This window comes from Erinaceus europaeus, chromosome 7 (genome assembly GCF_950295315.1).
Source record: "Erinaceus europaeus chromosome 7, mEriEur2.1, whole genome shotgun sequence".
NCBI classification, from domain to species: Eukaryota; Metazoa; Chordata; class Mammalia; order Eulipotyphla; family Erinaceidae; genus Erinaceus; species Erinaceus europaeus.
The window spans coordinates 10133630-10153696 of NC_080168.1; the positions used below are offsets into that span (position 1 = coordinate 10133630).

At 38.9% G+C, this 20067-nt stretch overlaps 1 protein-coding gene across 7 annotated transcripts in view; it reads right to left on the reverse strand.

Annotated features, from left to right (window-relative positions):
- Nucleotides 1-6813: 6813 nt before the first annotated feature.
- SPHKAP (SPHK1 interactor, AKAP domain containing) overlaps nucleotides 6814-20067 on the reverse strand; it is a 127150-nt gene continuing 113896 nt past the window's right edge. For 5 of the 7 annotated variants that reach the window (XM_060193690.1, XM_060193688.1, XM_060193687.1 and 2 more), the window contains 5 exons: nucleotides 17854-18039; nucleotides 15678-15764; nucleotides 12611-12663; nucleotides 12335-12519; nucleotides 6814-8665 (listed from right to left, as the gene is read on the reverse strand). In XM_060193690.1, coding sequence (XP_060049673.1) covers nucleotides 8522-8665; nucleotides 12335-12519; nucleotides 12611-12663; nucleotides 15678-15764; nucleotides 17854-18039 — 655 coding nt within the window. In that variant the 3' untranslated portion in view covers nucleotides 6814-8521. Of the gene's footprint in view, nucleotides 8666-12334; nucleotides 12520-12610; nucleotides 12664-15677; nucleotides 15765-17036; nucleotides 17539-17853; nucleotides 18040-20067 lie in introns of those variants that run through there. The other 2 variants (XM_060193689.1, XM_060193692.1) reach the window with 2 other exon arrangements.

The following is a 20067-nucleotide window of genomic DNA, read 5'->3' on the forward strand; positions in this document are numbered from 1 at the left end:
CGGAAAGGTTATTTTCTAATTACCTGGTCAACTTTATTTATACTAAAGAGACCTACTAGCTATTTCCAAAATAGAAACCCCAAATTTTCATCTTGATATTCCAGCCTTTAGGTTTATGATTAGTCATCAATTTGTTTGGCTTTACATGTTAACTCTTTTTTCAGCCATCAGGTTCCAGATGCTACCATGATGTCAACCAGACTTCCCTTGGGCAGACGACCTCACCAATGTGTCCTGGAACCCTGCTTCCCTAGAGCTCTGCCCCACTAGGGAAAGAGAGAGGCAGGCTGGGAGTATGGATCGACCTGTCAATGTCCATGTTCAGCAGGGAAGCATTACAGAAGCCAGACCTGCCACCTTCTGCATCCCACAATGACCCTGGGTCCATACTCAGTGAGGGTTAAAGAATAGGAAAGCTATCAGGGAGGGGATGGATATGGAGTTCGGGTGGTGGGAACTGTGTGGAATTGTACCTCTTATCCTATGGTCTTGTCAATGTTTCCATTTATAAATAAAAATTAAAAATAAAACCACTAGTGATTTAATAATACTTTACAAGATTATAGGATTATAGGTCTATAATTTCACATTGCACCCACAACCAGAGTTCTATGCCTTCCCTCCCCTAATTGTGGCTCCTCTCCCCCACCACCACAAAAAATAGAATTAACTCAAGAATCTGTGACTTCTATAGTCTTAAAGATCAGTTCTGAGCTCTTTTCTTTTCTTTTTAATTCTTAGCCATGCTAGCACCTGGGAGTCTGCTCTCCTTTCTCTCTGTAAGAAAGAGAGAAAATTGGGTTGAGGAAGCCACTCAGCAGGTCACACATGTGCAAGTTTATTCCCTGGCACCATATATGCCTGAACAATAGCACATATGTCTTGTAATCCTATAATCTCTGGTCTCTACCTCTGACTTTGACATTTTTTCTCACTTTAGTACATAAATGCAATTTTATTTTGGGCCAATTTGAGCACCATGTCATTTTTTTTTTTTTAAAATTAAATGAAAGTAGGCTATTTAAAAAATGCTTCAAAAAGCTTTACAAAATGAGCCAAATACTTCTTTTATGATGATTCATGAAGAAAATCTTATTGCAGTGTTAAAGTCATAAGAAACATTTTGTAACCTAACATTCCTGAGATTGAGGACATATTTACATTTTGCAATTAAATGAACATTTTTTTTTTGGAGACAGTTTATGGGGATGATCTGGAAATAGCCTCCTTATGTGGAGGTACTCTCAAATAGTTATCTAAATTTTACAAATAATCATCAACTCCATTTTCCCAGCCATAATTGCCATCAGTGTCAAGTAAGTAGTTGTTCAGTTTGTCCTCTCTTTCTTAATGATATTAACAGTTGCTGAGAAAGTAATGGATGAAGGGAGATTTGTGATTGGTGGTACTACTCCTATCTCCCCCCCATCTGCATTTTTTATCCTTATCATATCAGTTCTCATGGCTCTAGTTACAGCAGAGGTTAAGAATGATGTCTCTAGAAACAGGCTGAGGGGATGGCTTTACCTGCCAATTTCCATGTTCAACGAGAAGCAATTACAGAAGCCAGATCTTCCACGTTCTTCACCCCATAAAGAATTTTGCTCCATACTCCCAGAGGATAAAGAACAGGGAAGCTTCCAATAGAAGTTCTGTGGGACACAGAACTCTGGTTGGGAACTATATGGAATTGTACCCCTCTTATCCTACAGTCTTGCTGATCATACTAAATCACTAACAACAATGACAACAAAAAGAATGATGTCTCTGATAGGATTCTGGGATGAAGACAGTTCTGTATTTTCCAGTTCTGAGACCTTCATCAAGCTCCTCATTCTTATAATATTCCAAGTTCTTCAATCATGAAGTGGCAGTTGTTAGTCTACTTCATAAGACTTTTGTAGAGATAACATAATTGAACACAACTAGATAACTTAAAATATCATCTGGCCTACTAGGTAAGTGTTGGATGAACACCAATTGTATAGTTATTATTGGCTACCTTGGGAAGGACTCTTTTCCATCATGAAAGGGACACTACATTGCTGGAATTTCCCATAGTGTCTCATGTGATCTTGGGTTGAAACCAGCATCTCTGGCACAATCAGACACTCTCCTTATCTGTTGAGCTGTCTCTTTGGCCCTTGGACTGACTTTTGAGCATTGTCCTTGCATTTCAACTTTAAAAGAGAGCCTGATGGCAAAAAAGGAAAAAAAAAAAAAAGAAGGGAACCAGCAAGCAATTTAGTTCAGTTAATCTGCCTGTGGTCAATATACGTTATTATCTTTATTTATGAACAAATTGCTGCATTTAAATTTAAAAAATATCAAGTGGATTTTTAAATTTCTATTATTTATTTTTTTATTATATAGGCCAAAGAGAAATTGAGAAGGAAAAAGGAGATAGAAAGGGAGAGAAACACTTGCTACTCTGCTTCACCACTGATGAAGCTTCCCCTTGTAGATGGGAGTCAGGGGCTTGAACCTGGGTCCTTTTGTTTGATAACATGTGCACTTAACTGAATGCACCACAATACACCCAAAGTGGAATTAAGGAGTCCAATGAACTAGGAAATTTCTCATCAGAGTAATGGAGCTGAAGGGTTGTCATTCCAGGCCTGGCATCTCTGGACACTCTGAAATGAAACCCATCAAGGTGGTCCTGGTTGCACTGATTTGGTTAAGATCATCAAATGCAGAGTCAAATGGTCTGGATGGAGAGAGTCATGCAGGACAATGAGCCATGTCCCAGAGGCTCCAGGACTGGGAAAAAATATGGATTTTACGGAGAATGGGGAAGGTTCCTACTGTCTTAGAATTTACAAAGGCAATGGTAGTTTGGGAATTTGGTTGACTTTGAAAATCCCATTGTTAAGATTTGCTATATTATACAAGACCTTAACATGGTTTATGCCATTTAATGCTATTTACATATAGCTGTATGTAAATATATATCACATATAGTGATATATCTAATTGCTTCTTGTCTCCGTGGTCTAAGAATATAGGTGATTTAATATTTCAAAGAAATAGTCATTATTAGAAATGTATTAACAACTTATTAACAATAAGTAAATATTGTAAACAATAAATGTATTAAGTAAACAATAAGTAAATATTGTAAATATTTATAAATATAAGTAAACAATAAGTAAATATTGTAAACAATAAATGTATTAAGTAAACAATAAGTAAACAATAAATGTATTAAGCCCACTGTTAAAATTCAATCAGGTTACCAATTTTAAAGCTTAAGTGTGCAAATTGAAGGAATATATATATATATATATTTATATATATATATTCATATTCAGAACTGGGGTCTATACATCAAAAAATTTGAGATATTTAATCTATTTCCTCCCTCTCATATTGATTTATAAGACTAAAAGTTAATAAGAGTGTATATTAACACCATTACTGCCACCAAAGATCTATGTCCCATAAATGCCTTCTTAATAATGAATAAATAAAAACTTGTGGGTTGGAAAGGTAGCTCACTGGGTAGGCCTGAGCTTTGTCATGTGTGCAGCCTAGGTTAGAATTTCAACACCATGTGAGAGGTACCATGGGTCTGGGGGGAAGTACTGGTGCTGTGGCAACTTTTTCTGAATGAAAAAGCAATCCAAAATATATTGCACCATACAAGTTCTTACCTTGCCATTTAATGCTATTTACAAATAGCTATATCTTATTTACTGACAAGACCGGTCGCTTCTTGTCTCCCTGATCTAAGATCACAGGCAATTTAATATCTAAAAAAAGTTATTATTAGAAATGCATTAACAATTTACTCAGTTTGCTTATTAGAAATCTTCTTCTTCTTCTAGCGTTTGCCATTAGAAATCTTAAGTGCAAGGAGTCGGGCGGTAGTGCAGTGGGTTAAGCGCAGGTGGCGCAAAGTGCAAGGACCAGCAGAAGGATCCTGGTTGGAGGCCACCCCCTGGCTCCCCACCTTCAGGGGAGTCACTTCACTAGCGGTAAAACAGGTCTGCAGGTGTCTATCTTTCTCTCCCCCTCTCTGTCTTCCCCTCCTCTCTCCATTTCTCTTTGTCCTATCTAACAACGACAACATAAAGAACAACAACAACAATAACTATTACAATAAAACAACAAGGGCAACAAAAGGGAATAAATAAATAAATCTAAAAAAATTTAAAAAAGAAATCTTAAATACTTAGATTGCTCATTTATAGCAATAACTATCTATTTCCTTCTTAAACCCTAAGGCATCAGGAGCCTTCCCCTTTCTCTATAAAGTCCATAAGCTGGGCTCACTTTCCTGCATGCTTCTTTCAAATCACAACAACTAGTAGTACATCTAATAATCCCTATCAAATCGATGCAACCAGTACCACCTCAGCATTCTTCACTTCAGACTGTGTCCAGAGACTTTAGGTGTGAAATGTCAACCCTTCAGCTTCATTACTCTGCCACCAGGTTCTAGATGATACCATGATGCCAACCTGACTTCCCTGCGCAGACAACCCCATGTGTCTTGGAGCCCCACCTCCCTAGATCACTGCCCCACTAGGGAAAGACAGAGACAAACTGGGAGTATGGCTGACCTGCCAACATCCATTTTCAGCTGAGAAACAATTACAGAGGCCAGACCTTCCACCTTCTGCACCCCATAATGACCCTGGGTCCGAACCCCCAGAGATAAATAATAGGGAACCTATCAAGGGATAGGATAGAATATGGAGATCTGGGGGTGAGCATTTTGTGGAAATGTACTCCTCTTAACTAAAGCACAGGACTGTGATTTACAATGCCATCTCTCTTTTTTTAATTTTTTATTTATAAAAAGGCAACATTGATAAAACCATAGGACAAGAGGGGTACAACTTCTCACAATTCCCACCACCAGACCTCGGTATCCCATCCCCTCTCCTGATAGCTTTCCTGTTCTTTAACCCACTGGGAATATGGACCCAAGATCACTGTGGGATGCAGAAGGCTGAAGGTCTGGCTTCTGCGATTGCTTCCCCGTTGAACATGGGTATTGACAGGTTGATCCATACTACAGAATGTCTCTCTCTTTCCCTAGTGAGGAAGGGCTCTGGGGAGGTGGAGCTCCAAGGCACATTGGTGGGGTTGTCTGTTCTGGAAAGTCTGGTTGCATCTTGCTAGCATCTGGAACCTGGTGGCTGAAAAGAGAGTTAACATACAAAGCCAAACAAATTGTTGAACAATCAAGGACCTAAAGGCTGGAATAGTGCAGATGAAGTGTTGGGGGGGGGGGGGTCCTCCATTTTGTAGATAGCTAGTAGGCATATTTTAGTTATATTTCAAAAGGCCTGTACCTATACTAGTGTTTTGTTTTGTTTTGTTTTGTTTTTTTGCCTGAGCCTGAAATCTGATATGCAGGTGGATCCAAGTTATTGTCTGGGAAGGTGATGTCATGGCTGGGAAAAGGACCAGAAAGCTGGATTGCTTCTGTTCTCCATGGTCTAAGTTTTTAAGAAAGTTGACATATTGAAGACTTAACCTCTCTCTCTCTCTCTCCACTGTTACTTGTCATCTCTATCAAGAACAACAAAACAGCCTTTGTGGGCCCCCATAGAACCTTGTCCTCAATGTGGATCAACAACGGTAGAGAATGTTCCATCCTCCAAAAGGAGGTTGAACATATGCTATACCTGAGGAAGATGGGTCCTGATATTGGGGCAACTTGAAACGCTACTACTGATGACCACAAAATGTGAGATCAGATCTACAGGGATGCAGAGGTCACATAGGCTCCTAAACTGAATATGGGCCCCAGATAACATCAGATCTACGGGGTTTACAGTCGACAATATTTATACACGTTTCCCATGTTTGGGAGCTACTCTCTTTCCCGATCCCCATTTCTGGTCTTTTTCCAGCCATAACATTATCTCCTCAGACAATAACTTGGATCCACCTGCATATCAGATGTCAGGCTCAGAAAAAAAACAAACTATTATAGTCATGGGCCCTTTGGAATATAACTAAAATATGCCTAGTAATTATCTACAAAATGGAGACCCTCAATTCTTCATCTTAACTACTCCAGCCTTTAGGTTCATGATTAGTCAACAATTTTTATGGCTCTATATTTTAACGCTTTTTCAGCCACCAGGTTCCAGATGCTACCATAATGCCAACCGGACTTCCCTGGGCAGATGTGTCCTGGAGCCCTGCTTCCCCAGAGCTCTGCCCCACTAGGAAAAAGAGAGAGGCATGCTGGGAGTATGGATCCACCTATCAATGCCCATGTTCAGCGGGGAAGCAATTATAGTAGCCAGATCTTCCACCTTCACAACCCATAATGATGCTGGGTCCATACTCCCAGAGGGATAAAGAATAAGAAAGCTATCAGGAGAAGGGATGGGGTACAGGGTTCTGTTGTGGGAATTATGTAGCGTTCTACCCCTCCCATCCTATGGTTTTTGTCAGTGTTGCCTTTTTATAAATAAAAATAAAAATTAAAAAGAATAGGAAGATAAATGTGTTAATAATAAAAAAAATGTTGGGAGGTGGTTGACCTGAGAAAAGGTGGTTGCAGGCATCTAGTGAGAATAGGTTGGTGTGTTGTTAAACATATGACAACATATAAGACAACCCTCTATAACATGGAATTATCCCATTTCAATCATCAGAGGTGTCAAAGTCAAGAAGTGCAGATTTATGGGAATGTTATTGACTTCTGCAAATTTGATCAAAGAATGGTAACAAGTGGAATGAAGGATGACAATATTTACCTAAGACATATATCTAATTCAGTATGTTACACCCAATCTGATTTTTATTTTAATATAACGCTTACAGTTTTGGGAAACAATGATCTATATTTAGGCAACAAAACCTTTTATTGATTAGTTTGCAACATTAGATATCACAGATATAAATGTACCACATGGTTATGGTCCCGTACTTGTGCTTTGTAGGATAAATAAACATTCATTCAAGCACAACAAAAATCTACATACAATATTATGGGACTGTTTAAAAAATAAATATATTATTTTCCATTTAATAGAACAAAGAACTCTCAGTTTGATTGAAGGACACATTTTAAAATTTGACATTTGGTTAATATTTTAAAATTACACTTATAACATTGCACTATTTGGCTAATATCTTCTAAATATTCATGACAGTCTCTGTAGTAGAATGGCGGGGTGGCATGTGGGCGGGAGGCTGGTATGGCTTACGAGGAAACTTTCTTGATATTTCAACATGTGAGTGACACATAAATTCAGCACTGATAACCTGGGGTCTTTTTAACATTTAAAATTACTTCACATTGTTAAAAATAGTAAAATCGTCGTAATCAGGAATTCTTTAATAAACACCTTTGATCAAGAAAATAAAAAACAGTGTAGCTTATTGAATCAAAAGGAAAGAAGACTGATCAGGGAGGAATTATATAACTTTATATAAAAAAGAGCAAATCTCTTACTAAAATATTTAAATTTCCTTTTCCATAATTTAAATATCCATAACTCTGTATCAAGAGAAGTCTATGACCTTAACCAATCATGTGAAATTCTGCATCTGTCTTTATATCATCTGAATAGTAGATCTGCCAGATGAATTCAACACCTTCATAATGAAATGGATCAATGAACTCGAGTGTCAACAACATGACTTAGGGCAACAGTCTCTTTACATCTTGTGCAACTCTAATCAAACTCAGTATATAATACTTAGGATAATGATTTCTTCATAATTTACAATAAAAATAAAATGAAGTTTATTTTATATAATTTAATGCATAAGCAGGTTTTTTTTAAACTCTGAAGACATTATTTTTATAAGAAAGCTTTTCAGTAGAGTAAGAATTCTTTAATTATGTTACTCAAGTGACACAGAGGTGAAAACGAGACAATCTGTAACTAATTTCTCTCTCACAGGAAGTCAGTCATTCTGTGGTGATTGAGAAACCCAGACACCATAGGGAAGATGTGGGACATTTATCAGAGGAAATGATCATAGTAGAGGACACAGGTCATATCCTTGTATTTTTATTAATTTCCACTGATACAGTCTGAAAGTGGAAATTCTTCATATAAGATTCTTAGAAACTTCTGAACCATATCACAAGTCTATAATTAGATTAATGGTCCCTTTAACTGCTCTTAAAGTGAGGAAGTTACAATATTGTTTATAAAATTATTTTGATCACCACTTTGTCTCAATGGTTCACATAATTGGAGATATGATAACTCATCTTATATTGTTAAAATATGAAAATTCCATTTGCCTAGAGACTGGGCTGAGTTACGCGCTTTTAATTTGAGTCCCATGAAAAGTTTCTGATTTTTTTCCCCCAGCCATTGCAGTAGAAGCTCTTCTGAACTCACGCACAGTTTGTATTGATGTTAACAGCATTTTCCTCCGATTTGTCCCTGTACAATAGACTTGAGCAGCGGATATTTTATAGCTCTGCTAATGTGATGCAATGTTTTGAGAGAGTTGAGAGCATTTAGAGCAAACCACTGTAATCTAAACTGGAATAAAGGAAAATAGTACTCTACAGGACACAGCTGCCTTATCCTAGTTCTAAGAGCCAGTCAAAGAGACTTGGGGTCCCTTCCTTCTGCTCCTCATGCATCTTGCAGTACTGGACAACTGCATGGAAGATATCCCCCACTTTCCAAGACTTCTGATGGACCAGCCGCACAACATCTAGAAACTAAAATAAAGCACAGAGTTAAGACTTGTATCATAGAGTACTCTCAAAATTATCCCATTCAATCACAAAAACCAGTGACTACTTAGTATTTAAAGCATATACACCTCTAGTGACAGGGGGCCTATGTTATTCAGGACAATTTATTTTCTTTTTAGACAGGCTAGATTCTTAGATAAGCTTCTCGACTGAAGTGGAATTTTCTTCAAAGAAATGTCTCTCCTAAGTTGGAGTGTTAGAAGATGGGAACTCATCATAGACTATCTCCTCCATAATACTGTGGGATGAACATAATACTGTGAAAACCTTTGATACTCCGATATTTTTACTTTTTGTTGTTGTAGCTGTTTTACAGTCCCAAGATCTCATGCACATGTGATTTCACCACTTCCAGGCTGATTTTGTCACACAGAGAAATAGAGACTGAGTGAGAGAGCTATCACAGCACTGGGGTTTCCCCGAGTACTATACTACCTTCGATGTGGTGTCAAGATTAGATTGAGCTACATGAGTGTTGTATGTACCCCACCAGGTAAGCTATCTTTTGACGTTTAGTTTTATATGTTTAAGGAAAATTAAATCAAGAGTCAAAACCTGCAGAAAATTCTGTCATAGATGTGATTCCACTCAGTTCTGTCAACAACCCTGTGCAGTAGACACTGGGAGATGAAACCAAAAATAGAAGAAGTTTGAGAAGTGAACAATTAACAGTGGATGCATTTTGCTTTTACATATTTTTATTATCTCTATTTATTGGATAGAGACAGGAAGAAATTGAGGAGGGTGGGTAGAGTGAAAGAGAGACAAACACCTGAAACTCTACTTCATCGCATGTGAAGTTTCCCTTCCTGCAGGTGGGGACAGGGGGCTTGCACAATGCAACACCTTCCGGCCCATGAATATTTTTTTAACACTTCAGCATAATATTTTTCTATTATACCCCTGTGAAATTTAGTAGTAGGAAAATATGAATTTGATATTTATTTGGAACATTGGGAGAAAAGATAGCTTAGGAAAATGGTATAACTGTATTATGAAGAAAGATATGCATGCTAGAGAGAGAGAGGGAGAGAAAAGAAGGAGGAGGAGGAGGATTATAGTTTAGAAATCATTTGTTCAACGTTTCTAAGCATTTTTTTGGCCCTGTTGTTTTTGTCTTTGTTCAGAGTTTTAAGTTGAGCCAGAAACTGGAATGTTAATTTCTCCCTGGTCTTTCTCCTTCTTTCTAGTTTAGATTTTAAAATCTATTTCAGTTGCTGAGAAGTTGTCATACAGAAAGCTACTATCAAATTGTGTTACTTCTCCAGCTGTGATAGCACTATTTACTGCTAGAAAAATCAGCACTTTATTGTGCTCACTTGTCATGCATTGACTTAATCAGAATAATGCAATTTTCTAGGCTGGGAAATGTAATACTTACCTTTTAATACATGGAAACATAAGAATTATCTTAAAAGTGTTTTAATGATCATATAAAAAGGAAGACATATGCAAGACAAATGTTTAAAACCATATGTATATGTGTATTAGAGAAACACCTTACTTATATTTGAAATAAGTATTCACTATGTGACAGAAGACATGAATGACCAGATGTGAATAAAATACATAAAAATAAAGTTTTTGAAATATGAATGTACAGAATAATTCAAGATGAACATCATCTAAGCATTCATGAATTTATGTATTCGAACATCTATAATTTAAACATTCACATCTTGCTGTTCACCCAATGATTTGCTACTAATAAAATACTCCGCAAAGTGATTGAAAAGGGTGAATTTAAGCAAGCACTAAATAGAACCCAGACCGAGGAAATGGAAGTGCACAAGGACTGAAGTAAAAGTCGATCCTGGTACATGTCTCTGGTGCTGTGTGCTGAGAACTGGCGTGGGTGTTGAAGGACTTCTCAGCATTCACAATGACTGAAGGCTGGTTTCATTCAGTTCCATCAGTCTCAGATGCAAAATATCAATTGTCCAGAGTCCTTTGGAATTCTAACTAACATTTGGTGTTGGAATTTTAGAAAGAGAACCTATTAGTTTAAGGGTTTGCTTAATATACAAATAACCGTAAAAAAGTGGGATATTCCAGGTGGATATTAGTAATATATAGAGATGCATAAAATAATCTGGTGAACTGTAACTTCCATCTTGATGTGTACAAATGGTCTGAGGCATGTTTTCTTGTAGACAAAGTGGTATAAATGCACAGCCTCAGAGAAAGAAGGGAGAAACATGTAGGATGTTTCTGACTAATTCAACTGAGTATAATGTACAGTTTTGTTCTCAAAGTGCTCATTTCTACTTGTTTGGAGAAGTTTTAGTGATGATATAAGCCAGTCACCTTTTGTTAACCATATAGATATTTGGGCAGAATTCACAATGCAGTACGCGTACAACTCAACTGAGGGTAGAAGGGAGAAAAACAGGATACATACAACTAATATGAGGTATGGGTGGGTGGGTGGGGTAAATGGGTAGTGTCAGTTTTCTTTCTAATTTTATTGGATAGGACAGAGAGAAATTGAAAGGGGAGGGAGAGATAGAGATGGAGAGAGAAAGATAGACACCTGCACACATGCTTCACTGCTCATTAAGCCTTCTTCCTGCAGGTGGCGAGCGGAGTTTGACTCTGGGTCCTTGTGCATGGTAACATGAATGTGCTCAGTTAGGTGCACTACCTCCCACTCTCTCTCCTCAGATTTCTATCTCAAGAGTTTATAGGGACTTTAGGTCACACTCATCTATTATCTGTGATGTATCTCCCGATCCTTAACACACTTTATAAAAATGCAGTGCAATTGCACACTCGGTTAAGTGCAGATAGTCTGAAGCACAAGGACCTGCTTCAGCATCCCTGTTCAAGCCCCCGGTTCCCCACCTGCACGGGTGGGTCACTTCACAGGCATACTATATGTACTTATTTCAGTGTACCACCGCCCAAGCCCAGAATCTTTCTTTTGAGTGTGTATTTATATTAGTTATATGAAGAGGTTGATTCTGGAGCAAGGAAACATGAAAAGAAAACGTGAATAAGTTCCTATTATCTAATTTTCAATTCTTATCACCAACAACTAGCTGAGATAAATTAAGGGCCAGCAAAACAGTAAGGATAAAAAATTGGGGGGGTTGTTTCTAACTTTATTTAGAATGAATGAAGCATATTTAAGGAGCCAGGTGGTGGTGCATCTGGTTGAACGCACATATTACAGTGTGTAAGGACCCAGGCTCAAGTCCCCAGTCCCCAACTGCAGGCAGAAAGCTTCACAAGTGGTGAAACAGTGCTGCAGGTGTCTCTGCATCTCTCTCTCTCTCTCTCTCTCTCTCTCTTCTCAATCTCTCTATCTCCCCCTTCTCAATTTCTGGCTGTCTCTCTCACATAAAGATAATAAAAATATATGATAAAGAAAAAAAATAGAAATACATTTAACTAGTCTAAATAGTTCAGTTATATAACTAGCATAATTCTTTCTGTGTAAATAGTAAGATTTTACTTCTCGCTAAACATTGAAAAATGATTATAATTATGCAACATGAAGGTTTCAAAGTTCCAGCCACAATCTGAAGGTGAGGAGTCAAGACAATATCAGTTCAAATCAAATGGATTAACAGGGCATTCATGGATTAAAAATGCAAAGGTTTACTGACAGCCAAACATGGAGCATGATACCTTCTCAATTCTGTTTTCCTGAGATTTCTTGAAGTAGATGGTAGGAATCCCGAGTTCAGAGGCAGCTATCCATTGCAGAGTGGCTCGGAGCTCGGCATCAGGACATTCTGGCTCCAGGTCAAAGTTGATCACCAGCAAGCTGCCCTGGTGGACATTTACTACCCCTGGGAGACCAGGGGCATGCTCTGAACACAGACACAATGGCAGCCTTACTATATTGTCCGTGGGGAGGCGTTAGGTAAATCGTGTGTCAAAAATTACCAAAACATGGCTTACCCTCTGTGGTTTCTGACTGTCCTTTAAGAATCTCCTTTTCTTCTACTAATTCACTTTGGGAGAAAACAACAGTAGTACATGGTTGGTAATACTTAGAATGAATAAGCTGTAAGTGGAAGATGAGGTGATGGATCTTATTCATCTAAAAGCTATTTGAAATTCATTCTAGATTTATCATGTTTTCAGAGTGAAATAAAGCTGGCTAAATACCAGAGAAACTATTCTGCAGGGCTATCGGTTCTGTAATAAATACCCCCTGTCCTTAAACAGAGAAGTTGGATAATCGACATGATTTGACTTGGTGTCAAATCTTGCATTTTCCTTAACTATTTCCATAAGCCTCTACAGACCTGAAGAACCAAGGAGAAATTTTGTGGGGGACTAGATCTGATTTGCAGATTTACTCTTCCACATTTTGTCATTTAATGAACAATATTTTTCTACCTTTTCTTCCATTACTCTGAGCTGATCTGTTTACAGATACATGTTACAATGTACAAGCACCTGGCTTCAAGCCCCTAGTCTTCACTTCATGAGTGATGAAGCAGGGCTGCAGATGCCACTCTGCCTCTTGCCCTCTATGTCTCCCTCCTCTTGATTTCTGGCTGTCTCTGTCCAATAAATAAATAAAGATAAAAAAGACATCAGATAGAAAGATTGAGGTAAAGAGAAGAAAGGAAAGACACCAAAGCAGGCACTGGAGCTTTGTCCATTGCAGTAGGGGACAGGTTCAAATATGGTGTCTTTCTATCTTAATACAACAGTTTTTTTTTCTTTTTTCAATAAAAAAGATAAATTATTGTAAAATATCTCAATTAGTTGAACTGTTACTTCTTTTTGGGGTGTGAAAGTACAGCAGGCTGGAATTAAAGACTCATAATCCAGGTGAACACCTTATTATTTGGTCATATCAAGTACTTGAGATTATTATTATTATTATTTTTTAAATATTTATTTTATTTATTCCTTTTGTTGCCCTTGTTGTTTTATTGTTGTAGTTATTATTGTTGTTGTCATTGTTGGATAGGACAGAGAGAAATGGAGAGAGGAGGGGAAGACAGAGAGGAGGAGAGAAAGATAGACACCTGCAGACCTGCTTCACCGCCTGTGAAGCGACTCCCCTGCAGGTGGGGAGCCGCGGCTGGAACCGGGATCCTTATGCCGGTCCTTGTGCTTTGCGCCACCTGCGCTTAACCCTCTGCGCTACAGCCCGACTCCCTACTTGAGATTATTTTATATAGTGAGTGTACAAGTTCTTACATATAGTGAGAGAAGCTATTACCCAACAGAATAAAGGTATCATCCTGACTATCTCTGTAACTTATAGGATCTAGTTGATAGATTTTATTGTATTCCTGATATTGAGAGAGAATATAGTTGTTATTTATTTTTCTCTTCTGTGAATAAAATATGACTTCTCTAATGCATTCCTGATGGTTTGGTAGAAGAATATCCAATTTCTCAAGGGTCTAGATTTTCTCTGAGATCTCTTTGTGAGTGGCACAGAGGAAATGACACACAATATAAACAGTTTCTGCCATTATCAGGTTGTTGGATGCTGAGACAAGTGATGATCTTAGTTTTTCCTGATTACATATAGTGTGAGTGTCCTTGGCTCCTACCACAGGAAGACTGGAAAAATCTAGCCAGAGCTTTCCTGAAGGAGAAAAATAAGTTAGCTGCAAAGTGGTTTATCTGTTTGTTTTGGTTTTGGTTTTCCTTGAAAGTTACTAAAATGGTAAGACGATTTCCTTTGCCTCATCTTGGGTAAAACTTGAAAGAATTATGTTAAGAAAGATCAGCCAGAGGAGAAAGACAACTATCAGGTGACCTCACTTATACGTAAGACATAAGAAACATGGAAAGGAAAGCAAAGCACAGGTTTAAACTTGCCTACACCTGGTCTACCGAAGCAAGGTCAAGGGCTTGAAGTGGCGAGAGGAGAAGACTAAATGAACATTGGGACACCAGTGCATGATGGTGGAGGAAGACTTCAATGGGTGGAAGAAGACTGAATGAGCATTTGGAAACCCAAGGCATGATGAGGTGGACTGGCATGTAGAAACCTATCATGGAAAGACAGGAAATTGTAGCCATGTGACAACTGCCTTTTGACCACTATTCCCTTAATAAAGCAATAAAAAGTGAGACAAACTCAAGCTAGTGTGTATGTTCATATCTGCCTATGAGTGATGGTTATGGGGGAAGAAGAAAAAAAAATCAAAGAATGCATCACCACCTTAAATCACTGAGGAATACTGCCCCAGGCAGGATGTCTGATTACCCAGCGAAGCAAAAATATTTGAGCTGTAGATAGTCATTAAGGAACTAGGGCAGGAAGTGACTTTGCTTCTGTACTTCTTCATTTTCATGTGTCTGAAATTTCAGAACTCTCCAAATAGTAAAGCCAAACCATCATAACTTAAAATAGATTTCTATTTGCATATTTTCCCCAAATAGCCATCAATTCTAAATGAAGTCCTTATCACATGTTGATGTCCTTTTTCTGCAGCATAGGCTAACTATTTTGTTTTTATTTTTATCATATTTGATTTCACGCATATGGTACATTTCTATGTGTATTTTCCCTGAGTCTCCTACTAAAGGCTTTTATTGTGGGGAATATAGTCACTGCATGGAAATAACACCTCTCCTTCAAGGAAATGATCAGCACCGGATGCACTTTGCAGTGATAATTCCAGGAGTCTACAAATAACGGTCAAGTCTTTTATATGCCCTCTTTGTCAGTTAACATGAATCAATTTAAGTAGTTTTTTTCACTTCTACATGTCCAGCTAGGTACACTGAAACATTCTCGATAACATACAGGTTAGTTTTATCCCAATTGGTTGTATCATAAAGGGCAAATCTGAAATCCAGAAATCAGGTGGCAGGCAGGATGGTGGGAGCTGTCCTAGATCTCAGCTCTTGCTGCAGTGACATGGAACCATGGCAGTACAGACAAGATGAAATCTGTGGTTGGGCACAACTTGAATGATTAAAAATGGATCATCAGATGGAAGTGGAGCAGTAGTCCCACACTCATTGCACCTCAGAGGCTACTTACTTAATCATGGGAGAAGATGGCAAGCTTTCCTGATAAATGTCCAGGTCCATAATGCCATCACTGCTAGTGGCACTACTGTTGCCATTGCTGATAAAGCAAAAATTTACATATTAAACCCAATCTCCAGCACATGGTTGGTCACACGGCTGACATGGATGTTCTAAGAGGTCTTTTGGTCTCCAGAAAAAAATATTCCATATTTTCCCAAGATTCTAAATTGATGATATGCACTTCTCTCCAAAGTAGGAGAAAAGACAACTAAAGCATTTTTTTTTAGCTCAAGTAAATTGTCATCATTCTTATCATATCATTATTTTCTAATTTCTGCAGTGGTTTTCATCCTTGGTGACCAATAATACTTAGTGAGAGATAATTAGCATTACTTTCTCTTACTAACTCTGGAGAAAATAAGGAGGTTTATCTATCTGCAGCAGATGCTGGGTATGCACACAGTTACTTGTGAGAGTGCTGACTAAGGGAGAGACAGAGATGCTTATCTGTCTGTTTCTGTGTTCTAGACAGACACTAGCGGTCTTATGCTTTTCTTTTCTGCTCAGGGGATTTTTCTGAGGGACAAAGGCTATGCATCTAGATCATTAGTTTCCTGTTGACTATGGAATTTATTAGGAAAATTTAGACAATGCCAACATTTTATAGTTCCCTTATCTTTGAGAAAGAGCAACATCTTATACTTTCTGTACCACAGAGAAGGCAAGTGGACATATTGCATCACCACCTGAGGCTGAACAACTAGTATATGGTCTAGAACTTACACATTGAACACAGTAGAGTTGAACCCAGTTTTAGTCTCTGTCCATATTCATGAAATGGAAAGCATGCAAATTTTGTGAGATGTGCTGAGTTCCCTCAACTCATTTTTATTTTCCAAGAAACCTTTTCTAAGTAGATCTTCAGAGGGTGAGTATAATGTTTTGTGTGATGGGACAATCTTCTGTAGGAAATCTTCCTGTAACTAACCAAACTGAACTCAACTTAAAATTCTTGTCTTGGGTTTTGCGTGGGCTAGCAAATAGTCATTGATTAGAATCAGGTGACTCAGACATTCTGCTGGAGTAATTTATTTTATTTTATTTATTCCCTTTTGTTGCCCTTGTTGTTTTATTGTTGTAGTTATTATTGATGTCGTCGTTGTTGGATAGGACAGAGAGAAATGGAGAGAGGAGGGGAAGACAGAGAGGGGGAGAGAAAGACAGACACCTGCAGACCTGCTTCACCGCCTGTGAAGGGACCTGCCTGCAGGTGGGGAGCCGGGGGCTCGAACCGGGATCCTGACGCCGGTCCTTGAGCTTAGCACCACCTGCGCTTAACCCGCTGCGCTACAGCCCGACTCCCTCTGCTGGAGTAATTAACTGTACAAACTTCTCTTAGATTTAAAAAGTCAAATAGCCTTTGCCTTTTTCTCTATAGTATCACATTCCCTACTTTTGGGGAGGGGCAGTATTTCAGACAAATGGTCTAACATTGTGAAATTTTCCTAATTAAATGGATAGAACAGTCAGAAACAAAAAAAATTCAAGGAGCCCTTACACTCAACTACATCTGAATCCAATTTTCCATTGTACCTTTCTGGGAAGTCTGTTGCCCTATTAGACTGTCAAGTAAGATTCTGGGCAGAAACTTGAAGATCCATTCTTATTTCCACCTCACTGAGGAACAATATTTAGTTTCCATCTCCAGATTCGTTTTGTTCTTCCAAGTTTGATCTCTCATGAATCCCTCTCTAGCTTTTCCAGAGCAACAATACAAAGGGCAGGGCAGAGGAAAGGGAGGGACAGTCAGGCCAAACAACACAACACACTCTGGGAACACTTGCCTCATATTAACCCAGCCTGTGTTGCATCTGAAATACAAATGAATCAGAAAGAAATTATCAAAAACACTAGGTGAAATAGCAGCTCTTCATAAATATTAAAAAAGAAAAACAAGTTATCATATTTGAATAGGTAGAATTTGCAGTGAAGGAACTATAATTAATGCTTAACCTTAAGCAAGGTCAACTAGGCCATCAATGAATATTAAAATATATTTTTTAGCATAAACATGACAAGCAGACTTTGAGCTCTCTCTAGGGACACTGCAGAGAACCATTTCAAAAGCATGTTGAGAATCTGTATGGAAACCATTTTCCCCAGGAAGTCAAGTGAAAAGCAAGTACCTCATAGATCGCTCACTGAGCTGTAGAAAGCTGCTCGTGTCATCTGGGTTGTCTTCCTCATTGGCCAGCTGGGACCAGCTGTCCATGCTGCCCCCACTACTGCCTGAAGGGTTGGAAAAGTCCCCTGGGGCTCTGCCTTCTGTGGTGACTTCAGTCTCTGCTACATCTCTGAAGTCAAAGCTGCCCCTGTAGATGGCAAAACAGGGTTACCATATATGGAAGAACAAGACTGAACTTTTTTTTTTTTTTCCTCCAGGGTTATTGCTGGGCTCGGTGCCTGCACCATGAACCCACCACTCCTGGATGCCATTTACCCCCTTTTTGTTGCCCTTGTTGTTGTAGCCTTGTTGTGGTTATTATTATTGCCATTTTTGATGTTGTTCGTTGTTGGATAGGACAGAGAGAAATGGAGAGAGGAGGGGAAGACAGAGAGGGGGAGAGAAAGATAGACACCTGCAGACCTGCTTCACCGCCCGTGAAGTGACTCCCCTGCAGGTGGGGAGCCGGGGGCTTGAACCGGGATCCTTACGCTGGTCCTTGAGCTTTGCACCACATGCGCCCAACCCACTGCACAACCGCCTGACCCCCTAGACTGAACTTATCACAGGTCATTAGACTGAGCCTGTATCTTTGCCACAGTGAGGATGCCCTTGGTCACAAGTATAGTTTTTCTTATAGTTTGATCCTTCTACCTGGCATCCAAGATCTCATTTTTCTATCAGTTTTTTATTTAATCATTTCTTTTCTTTCTATTGACTCTCTTTATCCATTTCAAAAGCATGAAGCATGTTGACCTGCACACATAAGAGTTATTGAGGGGCACTGGTATTGGAGGAGATCATGCTAATCCTTGAGCAATGTAACATTTGAGCTCAAGCAGGTGCACCACTACCGGGTCCCAAACATTGGATATTATTTGTAGATTTAAGGATACTAGAAGGAGAAGTTGTGGACTTACTGCTTTACATTAGAGGAGATGGCAGTTTGCTGGTGGGTGGAGTGGGCTAACATATATTTTCTAAAGATATGAAATGGTAACTCTGAGAGGACAGCCAACACAAACATTTCTTCAATAAAAAGCAGCTTAAAAATCCATTCTCCTTTAAAACAAACAAAAACAATCAATAAAATGAGGATACTAAGAGCATCTTTCCAGAAGACCTGGCCTTGGTGGCCATGCAGGGAGAACACTGTATTTAATGAGCCACCTCCAGGTGATTATCATGCGAAAAAACACCCATCCCAGTTTTGGTGGTTCACCAAGTCATTCTGCCTGCAAATGCCTCTAAACACTGATCTATATGGCTCCTGAATCACCCTTTAATCCCATATACTTTCTCTGAGTCCTCTGCTTTATTTTAATACTGCTTCTCTAACTTTATTCTTTCTTTAAAAAAAAAATTGTTTCAATGACACAGAGACAGGTGGGAAAGAGAGATGCAAAGGGAAAGATACAGAGAAGAGAGGGAGAGAGGCAGAGAGGGAGAGAGAGAAAGAGAAATATATCATAACATGGAAGCTTCCTCCACACATGAGACGAGCCAGGCTTGAACTTGGTTTGTGCGCATGACGGAACTGGCAGACTATCCAAGTAAGCTAGATAGATAGATGGCTGCCCCCCCCCAAACAATTTCACCTGTTGTCCTGTCTATAAAAAGAGCATCCAGGAGTTCCAGGAAGGTGGCGGACTGAGAAGCTGCTAGCAGCGTGAGCTCTGATCACATCTTCTGGAAACGGTAGGATTTTCTGCCTTTATTAGGCCAGCCAATAAGGGGTCCTAGTGGTGACACCAAGGAGGTGACTATAACTTAATTTGGGTTAAGAATTAGAGTAGGGGAAAAAAATCCTTTTTTCTTCCTTTTAATTTTCAAGCATACCTCATTCCCCCCCCCATAAGCAGTCCCTGGGGACCAGGTCCTAGCAGGATACCCCACACCACCAAACAGGGTGCTTTTTTGAATTCACTGATACACATTTGGGAATTTCCTTGCACTGCTCTTTAATTACAACTCTTTTTCTTATCTTCTCCCTTTTCTCTCTCTTGTCTCTCTCTCTCTTTTTTTTTAATCTTGTTGTACACTTCTTCCTTCTTCTTTGCCTTTCTGAATTCACTTTGGGGAAGAAATCTGACTCAGAGTGGACTCTCTATGTGTGTATCTCTGCTCTAGTTCCCTTTCCCCTCTTGTTACCCCTAGAATACACAGTGGATAGTAG